Here is an 11,207-nt window from a genome sequence, read left to right as displayed (position 1 = left end):
CGCCGCCCGCCGCCATCTTGTGCCGCCAGCGGCGGGGAGGGCGGCGGGGGGGGAGGGCGCCCCCTGGCGACGCCGCTCTCTGAGGGGACCCGGGCTCTGCGGCGGTGGGACGGGGGGTAGCGAGCAGAGCAGCGATGGGCCCCGCGTTCAATCTCCTTTTAAAAGACGGTTGTGGGGGAGAATAGCCGTCACTAGAGGAGGCTCCAAAACTCCGCACTTTAAAACGAGTTTACGGTAGTATGCGAGATGAATTTTCTTTCTTTCTGCAGGGTACGTGAAAGGAGCCCGGGAAAAGCAGTCCTCAGAACATGAATTACTTGCTCAGTGTGCCCGAGTTGAAAGCTTAAGGAAGGAGCTGTCTTCTCTGACTGAAAAAGTGACACATTCTCTAGCACAGAATGACCCCAAATATTTCGAAGATAAAAATAACTGGTACCTGCGGTGGTGAAGAAAAATAGTTCTTGTTCAAGCTCAAGGTATTTGTATTGCAGTGTTCTGCCCTTACGTTCTTGACCTGTGAAAGAACAAAGATGCTAAAGTTAACTAAACAGTTTACTTAGAGTGAGGGGCAACATCTGGTATCCATCCTGAGTGGGCTTAGGCAAGAAGGACTCTTCAGAGTGAAGAATCTGCTGCCGATTTTTTGGGTGGCCTGGAGAAATGCACTGAGGGCAGGTGTACACAGCACAGATATTTAAGTCCGAAAGCCACAGAGAGGCAAGATCAGCTTAGGGCTTGCTCACACCTTTGCATCATGTGCCTAGTGCTTGTTTTCAAGTCACTGGAACTAAATCCATGGTCCCTTCCATAGCTGCCCTCTTTGGTCCCTCCAAGCTGTCTAGTGGCTGGCAGTGAAGTTGCAGTGATGCATTTGGCCAGTATCTGTTGAGAGACAAAAATGATTTTTTCTGGCATATAGGTTATTTGCAAATGACATCCTGTCATTCTGTGGCACTACCATTAACCTTAAAGGGACTCTTTTTCTTCTGTCATTTTGGGCAGAAATAAAGTGCCTTATTCTGTGGTAGCTTAGCCTCAAAAGAAATAGCTAAATGGATGTTTCTTCAGAATAGCTGCATGCACATGCATGTGAGTGTACCTTTGGGTGTACACAGACACTCAAGAAATCAAGCAGGACCTGAGAACTCCCTCTGCTGCATCATTAATTACAGGCTTTCTTCTTTGATTTGCTTTCAGAATTTGAGGAAGAAGAGGCTGAGAAAAAGGGACACAGGAAAGGGAAATGAACCTAGCCTCTGCCATATGACAGGTTTCTCTGAACACTGTTCCTAAGCTAGGTTTAGCCAGAGCAAAGAGCCTGTAGTTCCTTGATTCTGCTTGCAAATATCCTGAACTGTGGCAATACACCTCAGATAGCTAGGAACATATTTGTAATTTTACTGGTCGTGTTTTCCCCAACTTCTCAAATTAATTTTAGGGCCACTCCTTTCCCTCCTGACTAATACCAATATTTGATCTGTGTACTTCATCCCAAAAATCCGTAGAACAGACATTCCAGTTGCAAAGGATAACATGCACATTATTCACATGACACATTACCAGTAACCAACAGTATGATACTTACACCCAGTTAGTTCTTAGGCATCAGGCAGCTTACATGCTTATTGGGACAACTCTATGTGTTGAGAGCCAAACAAGCCTACTGAAAATACTATTTCATATATTGTTAGACTTGAAACAGATTGATGATGAGGGTCCCTGCTTGCTGCGTAGGCATACCAGATACTGATGTTCTTTTCCATTCCCTCCAGGCTTGTTTAGAAGGATACATTATATTTGTGGGGAGCCTATGGTCCATGAAGATGCATCCTGCTAAAAAATAATGTTATTAGATTGACTTACTGCAGAGTATTTGAATCCAGTGTAAGATTTTTTGATTGCAATTCACAGCTCTCAGATCCTTTCTTCCCTACTCCAGATTGGAGGAAAAGAAAAAGTCTAATAAAATGCCGTGCAATACTCAGTTCTCTTTTCTGTATCTAGAGAAGATGCTCCAATCACCTGTTCTTGAGTATTACAAGAGTATTTTCTGTGCTAGCATGACGAAAATAAGTTTGGAGATTGAAAGCAATGGATTCAAGTTTTCTTCTCGAGACATCTTCATGGGAAACAGTATAGAATCATAGAATCAGTTAGGTTGGAAAAGACCTTTAAGATCATCGAGTCCAACCATTATCTATTCTCAGTTAACCAAATGAGAATATATGTATGTTATCTATTCTCAGTTAACCAATGATGTGGTAAACATTATTGTGAAATAAAAGCAAAGCTTTTTCTTTAGCAGCAGTGAATCACCTACCAAAATATAAACTTGTTATGTTAAAGTAATGAGTTATACAACATTTGAAACATCAGCATCAGTTAATTTATCTCAAATCTTAGAGCCTCAGTCTTTATCTTTAAGCAAGATGTATAAAGTTTATGATTGTTACATACATTAGCTATACTGTAAGGGCCATCATTTCCAAACCTGGAATTTATTTGCCTAAATCTGTTAAAATAGATTGCTATGATTAATGTGGTATGATTTTGATTAAGCTTTATGAGCTTTTTTTTTTTTTCCTGGAGATTAAGCATATAAAGCAGTAATGTAAAAAAAAAAAAGCTGTGTTTTTCTGTCTAATTTTGTTCCCCTTGGTTATGTTGCGTGACACATCTGGAACTCAGATGATGGCTGGAGAAGGTTCTCACTTGGCAGAAGCCTAAGGAAGGATGCTTTGGAGAACCTAGTGAGTAAGCCTTACCTCACAGGAATAAGGTGTTGTGATACCTTGTCTAAACATATAAGATACAGACTGCAAATCAAAGGGCTGTTTTACAGCATTTCTGTCAAGTCTTATTGAAAACTCCAATTCAAAAGGTGCCCCATGTCTCCACTGGAAAAGGAACAATCATTAATGTTTTTCACATCCAGAATCTTTCACAAAAGCTACATGACCTTCAGCACATAGAACGTGCCTGGTCCTATAGATTGGTGGAACCTTAGCCCATCTATAATAAGTTTCCTCACTTGAAGTCTGTTTCAATCAGCTGTAAGACAAGGCTATCTCCTCTGCTTCAAGAAAGCTGAAACTTCAGAGAGAGAGGTGTTAACAAGAGTCTTCACTGGGAATGAAAGTGCCCTCAGCATTGTGGAGCAATCCATTTCCCTTTATGTCTTCTTTTTTTGCTCCAGGTAAAGGTTTTGAACACACCTCTGGAGTAGCAGACCAAAAGCAGCTGCTGAGGAGAGGTAAGAGAAAGGAAAAGTTGTTTGCAGGTGAAAATAATTTATGTATTTAAAGGAAGGTGTATCTTTTAGAAAGCTTTGTTCCAGTTACTGCTGAACAACTATGCATAAATTATTCAATAATATAAATCAAGGCAGTTGTTTCCATGGGAATTCTAACTTCCCTTTCTTACACATAGGAGTGGCTTTCCGCTAAGAATGTTTGCAGAAAGAAGGCATCACAAATGCTTGCATGAATAAGAAAAGTTTTCCTGAAATAGTCCCCAAGATTTTTGTCAGGGAGGAATCCTTTTATTAAAAGACAGTTTGGAGACAGATCTCACAGCATGAATGCAGAATGAGAACCCCAATCTGCACCCGTACTGAATAAGCCACTATAATCACAGCCTGAAACAGGTTTGGAAAAACCACTGAATAACAAAGGGAGCAGCCAGAGCCAGCTGTGTCCTAAGAGAAGACAGACCAAGGGTGACCACAGCACAGGCCAGGCAATGGTCTCACCATCAGGGCACAGTCCGACAGCAACCCCAGCTGGGTGATGACAGCAACAGGTCCTATTGCCAGTCCATTGATTATCAGACAAAAGCAAGGTCATGAGGCCAAGATCAAGCCACTAAATCTAAGCAACAATTTAGGAACCAGCCTGGAAACAGGTACATCTACAACATAGCTCATGGAAGAATTGAAGGCCAGGCCTGAGCTTAAATGAGCCTTCTGGGCCCATGGGCAGAAGGTGTGGATGGAGGCCCCAGGTGGGTCTGCTCGGGGCAATTAGGGCCTGCTGCTGCACTCAGGGCCCTGACAAACTAGTACTGGGAAACACGGAGTCCATTTGCAGGTGGCTTGTCAGCAAAGGTGGCCAAATTTCACTTTCACCAGCCATATGATCATTTTACCATGTATCAATATAGGTTAAAAAAAAAAAAAAAAAGGTGGTCCTGGAAGACACAATGGATACAGCATTTGTAAGATAAACCACCTGAACACATGCTAGGTTATCTAAGGCCAGCTGCTTAACTTAGAGAGCTAATGTTCATCATCATCCATAAAATGAGTCAAATATCTCTCTGAGTTATACTGCGGGATGCCCAGCACTAGGAAATTCAGAAATCTTAAAATTATTTTACATTTTCAACTCATGTGGAAACTCCAGTATTTATCTGTCTGTCCATGTTTCTGATCTTTGGAACTACAGAAGTCCTGCACATAACAGATGTCAACTGAAGCTATTCATACTGTGATACAAATTCATATCATGAAATAAAATGTTTTTCATTATATAAAGGATAGGTTCTTTTCTTCAGTGGCTATCACAGCGAAGACTGACAATATCCCCGCTAGGTAAAAAAATAGGGCTACACTTATCTCAGCAGCTGGGTATGGTAGAGCACAGAAAGTATTTTATCCAAGGTCAAAGGCTGAGCTCAGGGTCACACATAATTCATGGGGCAGAGATGGCTATAAAGTCCAACTGAAGTTCTAACTTGCAGTTCAGTTTTACCATTTGATCTCCCTGACTAAATTGTACTCTAGGCTTCCAAATGCACATGGTTTTAAAATCGGTACAGATCATCACCTATGCAAGCCATGTAACCTCATTCAATAATGAGGACAGTTGACAGTTGCAGACTGTCAATGGGGAATGACGCTTGCACAGAGAGGTGACGGGTCCTTGAGCAATACCAGTGCTCCTTCCACAGTGAAATAGGATTAGACATTTTAAATCACAATCTTGTCTTGCAAAACAAAGAGGAGTTCCACCTTGGCAGCTAGTTTTTAATTATAGCAATACTGGACAGTCGTCCACAATGTGGTTTTTCCTGGTAACTTTTAGAGTATCCCAGAGAGTCGGGGATGATTTCAGTGCAGCCCCATTACCACTGAATGCATACATTTTTCTTTAGCTCAGATTCTACCAAATTCTAAAGAGATCTTCAACTTCACTGGATCTAAATTAATATCCTGGATATTTCTGTGATATCTCTCAATTTTCTGTCTCTAGTCCTGATCCTACGAGGTTCTAAATACCTTCACCATCTGCATTCCGCTGGGTTCTAATACATGTATGTAATAAACAATTTTGAGCTGTTTTTAGTTTGATGATCCCTGTTTTCTGGTGGAAATGCAGATGCCAAGAGCAAATAGAAGCCTCCTGACAGAAACATTTGCCACATTATCTTGCCTAGGCCCTGTGAAAGTAACTGAACCCCACAGTGAAAAATCATTAAGTTAGAGCCTTGTGCAAGAGTTTAATACTAGATTAGAGGTACTGACCAGGAATCAAATAAGATGTGTCACACAATGCAGAGAACAAATGGTATTTCTTCACTATGAATAGGAATAAAGACACAAATAAAGGGTGCTGTTCTGTAGACCCTAATGGCCACCCAGCCTGAATGGTATGCTGGTTATGTTTCTTTTACCCCTATAACAAAAACAGATATCAGATTTTTCATTTCCCTTGTAATTCTCCATATTGTCTACCAGCATGTAGTCAATTAAACCACTGTTTCCTCTTAAAGCACGTGACTAATTACAAGTGTGGGCAGACTGGTTCAACGAGATAATAAAGCCTGGAATATTTGCTCAAAAATCCTGTTCAGAATGCATCTTTTTCTAACTAGGAAAGCAGCCAAGGTGTCTTCAAAAAAAAGCCCCGCTGTCCCATGTCCCTAGTGTACTTTTACACATACATCCCTGGCATGGCAGTCACACATCCATACCAACCTGCAGGAGATCTGTTCTTTTGGTAATCTCTCATTTCATTCTCACCTAGCTCATCTGACAGCTACTTGCTGCGTATCACTTTAATATGAAATGCAAATTGCTTTTCTTATTTACTTCCTTGAATAGAGTGCAAATATCACATCCTGTGATGGAATGAGTGACTGACTGATTCCTGCAGGCATATACCCGCATTTTCTGGTAGGTTATCAAACTACTTAAAATTACAAGCTTTATATTAGCTTTATAGATACAGTGACTTGAGTTTATAAAGGTAGAGTCGCAATAAATGTTCTTTTGCCTATCTAGTCTTCAGAGTACTTAGTTGGAGAAAGATAAATATGGTGTAGTCATCGCTTACATCTGAGGTTCTGAAAATAGGGAGAGATGAATGCATCTATGAGAAATGCATTTTGTGAGAGAACTTCCTTCTGCTTGTAAAATTTTTCATATTTATTCAATAACAATTATGCTTTTAAAGGCTCTTCCCCTCTTTTCTTCCTGTGACATTTCAGAAAGTTTGGAAATGCTGTTTGCAGTTTATTCTGGAAATGGTCTACTTATGCTCAGTGAGTCAAAAATCTAGACCCAGCACCGGTTTCCTAAGACTGCTTGGCTTAAATTGTCAATTTGTATGCATCCCAGCAATATTTGCTCTCAAGAGCAGCACTGAGTTAGCAGATTTTTGTTCCAAGACACTTTTGGTTTTAATTCCTTTGTCATCCCTGTTAATATCTCAGGATGTTTGCCAAAACAGACTAACCAGTTAGCCATTATGTTATTCATTGGGTTACACTGCAGAGCACTTAAAAAACCCAAAGTGCTACACAGCTTTTGAGTCATGTCTGTTCCTGTGAACATCACCAAACGTGTTCTCCCTGACAGATATACACTACATACGCGTGTAGGCACTTAGGATCCATCTCGTCTTCCTACCCTTGACAGATTGCTGCAAGTGCAATAAATAGACAGACAGAAGCCTAAATCCTTCTGACTAGTTGAACTTCACTAATCCCAGAAGTCACCAACCCAAGTGTCTCAAGCTAACCTCACAAGAACCAGCTGCTACCTTGGCTACTCTTATTGCCACATAATATACGTAGTACAAACCTTTTAAAAATTGTATTACTTTTTTTTTTCATTTGCACTGAAAAAATTAACATGGAATATCTCCGTAATAAATATTTGCACCCATCACACCTGCACTGTGGGGGAATGGACTAACAGTAGTCATAAACCCCATGTGACTTCAAAGGGTTCAGACTGCTGAAGCTGTGCTATATCGTCAGATGATAAATTATTGCCATTTTTAATAGCAAGGTAATTTGCTTCTTGTGTTTGTTCTCCTGTTTGCTTCATTTCTAAAGTGCAACCCCTGCTACAGTGGAGATGAAAGGAGTCAGTCACAGAATGAGCTCAATTTGGAAGCAATTCTAGGTAGCCTGAAATGCTACTGCAGGTAGCCTAGTGCTGAGCCCTCAGCCTGTTATGATGCTGCTGAGAATCACCTGTGCTTTGCTCTCTGCACTGAAGATGAAAAGACTAGGGTGTTTCAAAGGTAGGACTCCCTGGCTCCAAGCTAAGCGTTCCTCTAAAGACCACCATGCTCTAAAATATAAAATTAATTTTATTCTGTTTAGTACATGCTGTGATGTGAACTGTACACCTGCCTAACCTCATCTAATGTGAGCCGCTCTCCCCTTTATGCTAAGACTACAGCTAGCACTGGATAGAACCATAGCACATAATTTTTTCACCAAGCTTTCCACCCTCAGTCTTCCTTTCTGAAGGGAGAATGGCATGGAAAGACCCTTTTAAAAATGCTTCTTTTTCCACCCATAGCACCCTCTACCACTCCAAACTCTGTACACTTCTTTCAAATGCTGCCTTTTAATCTCACTAGCTGCTTTTTATCTGCTTTATTCCTTTTCTTCCCACCCAAAACCCCCTAAGGAAAGTATGAAGGCAAAAAGAAGTGACCTAGTTAGAGGAAATTTTTACACACCTTCCCAAAGAGAGTCTCTCCTGACTGATTTGTATTGGCTTAGACATATTTTCAGACAAATACAGGTATACATTATAGAAATAAATTTTGTACTTCCAGCTGGTTCTACAGATACAGACATAGAAGAGGAAGAAGGCCAGTAAGCTAATCAGAAAGAGAAGAGCCAGTATGTATGGCTTATAAGATTCCCAGTGAGTTCCCATAGGCCAATTCAAATTAGTAATTATTAGACATGTTTTTCCACAACTAAAAATTTTCAAATTACAGGAAAAGGGTCAAACACCTGTTAATTATGTTCACGCCCTAATTTTCAGGGCTGGGCTGAACTCTAGGTTCAAGACAGAGATGGAGCTAGTATTAGATCTAGACATCAGCATGCACGTTCCTTTCATGATATTCACTGTGGTAACAGAAAAAAAAAATGGCAAGCTTGGCTGACCTCCACTGGGTGGAGAAAACAGAAATATACTGATTTAGAACCTGACTTACTTAGACTAAAACCTAATTTAGTTTTGGAGCTGTGTCTTCATACCAAAGCCCAGGACAGCTTAGCTTCTGAGATTCATTCAGTCCAGCGTGGTCATAAGGTGGTTTGCCAGCACCTGCACACACATATACTTTAGAATCTGTATTTTGGGGAGGTGTGTTTGTGACATGCTTGAAATTGAGACTGGTTGTCTTTAACAACAGGTAGTTATCTCCATTAATGGGGAAATCTTGTGTCACCACAAACACACACTGAAATTCTGACAATGCCCACCCTTCCCTCTTTGAAAAGTTGTAGAAAAACTTATATTCCATGCAGTACTTAATATTAGTGCAGTGGGAGGGGCTGCTTTAGAGAGGAAAGTAAATTGCAAAGTAAATGCCCTGTATGGAGAGGAAAGACTATTCAGTTTTCAAATACTGTTTTGTTTTGGATTTTTTTTTCATTCCAGTTTGCATGAGGTTTCTGTTCCCTATGGATTTCTAAAGGTAGCTTTTGGCCTGTGGATTCTACACCCCACATTGTGATCCAGGCCTCTCTTGTAAGCTACAGAAAAGACAGGGCGAGTTTGGGAACTGGGTGGAAGCCTTCTGCTTAAGCCCTTAGTACAGGATGTTCCCTGCAAAAAGTTTAAGGCATTTGAGCAAAAGACAAAGCAGGATCCTGAATGGACTCCCAGAGTACTCTGCTTGCTGAGTTTAGACCATTAAAACCATATGGTTAGTCCACACTGGAGTTTCAACTGGATAGTCTTGTTTCCAGCTCGAAACAGAAGCAGGACACATGCAGGTCTCCACTGCTGAATGAAAGTGGAGGCATAATAAGCCATTTGCTAAGATCTTTAAATGCACTGGTTTGTGCTAAGGGAGTTTTCCAGTTCATTTCTGAAATAAAAGTACATTTTTCCACTTGCAAGGTACCTAAGACAGCAGCACACTTACATATACCAGGTACACTTACCCTGGGAGTGAGGCATTACCCCCCTGCTTTAGCACTGGCCATGGAAAGACCAGCTTCTGCAATACAGCCTCGGGCATGGGGCTCCACAGCCCCACTCCCCCATTCACACAGGGGTGATACCTGCCCTTGTATCACATCATTTACAGAAGCAAATGCCTGAAAATAAGGAGACAGCTAACTGAGCTCATCATCAGTCTCATGCAGGCTGAACAGACGTAAACACACATCAGGCAAATGTAATGAACCGTTCCACAGTGTGAACGGGGCTTTCCCAATGCTTCCTCTGTGAATTCCCCTCTCCCCCACTCACCAAGTAGCTCAAGGAAATTGTGCGCAATGCAGCCCAGCAGTAGGCTTGATTTTTTTGCAATAAAAATATGAAACTTCTCTATCAAGCGACATTTGCACACAGGGGAAAAAAAAGAAAGAGTTTAATTGCATCCCCCATCCTAAGAGGACAGGAGCATCTGCTGCCAGGCAGCAGCAGCAGGCCTGCCCTCTGCTTTCACAGATGTCAAAGTCCGTGCCAGAGCCATGTCTCCAGGGGCAACAGAGGCTTGGATTTTAAGATTAGCCCCACCAGCATGGGAGCAGACTGCACGCCTAAAAGATGTATTTTATTCCCAATATAAACATTTTGAAATTTCATTTGCAATATAATGACATACAGGCAATATTTTCCTCAGTGATGGGTATGGCTCAGAACAGAGCAATGAAACACTGAAACAACGTCCTGAAGTTAGCATTTACACTCCCCCCAGCAACTAGCCCCTAAACCGTGGCAAAACCCCTCCAATTAATTTCCTCTGCTATTTAACCTGTTAGAATTTAGTAGAAAACTGAGGGGTGCCTGCTTTTACTGTTGCTCTTTGAGTGGTTATGGCTTTCCAAACAGTCTCTTTTGTTTGGTCAGTTCTAGAGCTGCAAATGGGCTGCAAGCGCCAAGAGCGAGCTACTGCAGTCTAGAGAAAGAAATACGAAACTTAAGAAGTGCTTGGAGCAGTCAGTATGGCTGGAGGAAGTGACAGGACTAAGCACTTGATGAAGCACAGTGAATAAAGCAGGTGCCCTTACCACTGTTAACAAAATAGTTCTTTGATTCAAAATAGAACTACAGAGATTAGAAAGAGAAACGTTTTTACTGAAAACGAGGGGTCTGGCATATAGTTCCTGGTTAGAAAAAACAACTACCGTACAGGCAGATAGAGGAACGGAGGATTTGCTTTTTTTAATCATGTATTTGACTCGGATATTTCTTGAAAGCAAAAATTTCCAGATTTGTAAACTAAGGCTCTCTGAGAGTTTTCGTCCTAACTGTTAGCCAAGGGGTATCACAGAATCCAAGCCACTGAAGCTACCGTTAGGAAATCCTGGAACTGACTAAATAGATTTTCACCCCCCCGTCGCCACCCCCCCCAATTTAGTTATTTTTCACTTCTGGAAAATGGACAAAATCCTAATCCTCCAAATGAAGATGATGAAGCTGCAGTGGCTGTAAAGGCCGTATTTACGTCCCTGTCTGTGAGAATCTGCCAGAGATGGTGATGGGAAAACGCCAGACTGAAGACCGGAGAGCACGTCCTCCCTGAGGCTAAAGCCAGCTCAGACACCTCGACGTCAACCGTACGGGGACAGGCCACAGCTTATTATCGAAACAACAGACTTCAAAAGTATTTCTTTCCATCTTCCTAGTCGTAAATGTCTCCTCAGCTCACGGGGCTGAGCCCAGACAGCACCCACGGCACCCACCGGGGGCCGGGCGCGGCGGGCACCTCCCGGCA

General features: G+C 41.7%; 2 protein-coding genes across 2 annotated transcripts in view; one reads left to right on the top strand and one right to left on the bottom strand.

The window, feature by feature from the left end:
- ALG1 (ALG1, chitobiosyldiphosphodolichol beta-mannosyltransferase) overlaps nucleotides 1-9,442 on the bottom strand; it is a 19,800-nt gene extending 10,358 nt beyond the window's left edge. Inside the window, exon 1 of the mRNA XM_010565253.1 lies at nucleotides 9,427-9,442. Within this exon, the coding sequence (XP_010563555.1) occupies nucleotides 9,427-9,442 (16 nt within the window). The remainder of the gene's footprint in view (nucleotides 1-9,426) is intronic.
- A 1,428-nt stretch (nucleotides 9,443-10,870) lies between these two features.
- NAGPA (N-acetylglucosamine-1-phosphodiester alpha-N-acetylglucosaminidase) overlaps nucleotides 10,871-11,207 on the top strand; it is a 23,791-nt gene continuing 23,454 nt past the window's right edge. Inside the window, exon 1 of the mRNA XM_010565252.1 lies at nucleotides 10,871-10,920. Coding sequence (XP_010563554.1) covers nucleotides 10,871-10,920 — 50 coding nt within the window. The remainder of the gene's footprint in view (nucleotides 10,921-11,207) is intronic.

Source organism: Haliaeetus leucocephalus, unplaced genomic scaffold, assembly GCF_000737465.1.
Source record: "Haliaeetus leucocephalus isolate CR32 unplaced genomic scaffold, Haliaeetus_leucocephalus-4.0 Scaffold188, whole genome shotgun sequence".
Taxonomy (NCBI): domain Eukaryota; kingdom Metazoa; phylum Chordata; class Aves; order Accipitriformes; family Accipitridae; genus Haliaeetus; species Haliaeetus leucocephalus.
This window is presented reverse-complemented; position numbering and strand designations above follow the sequence as displayed.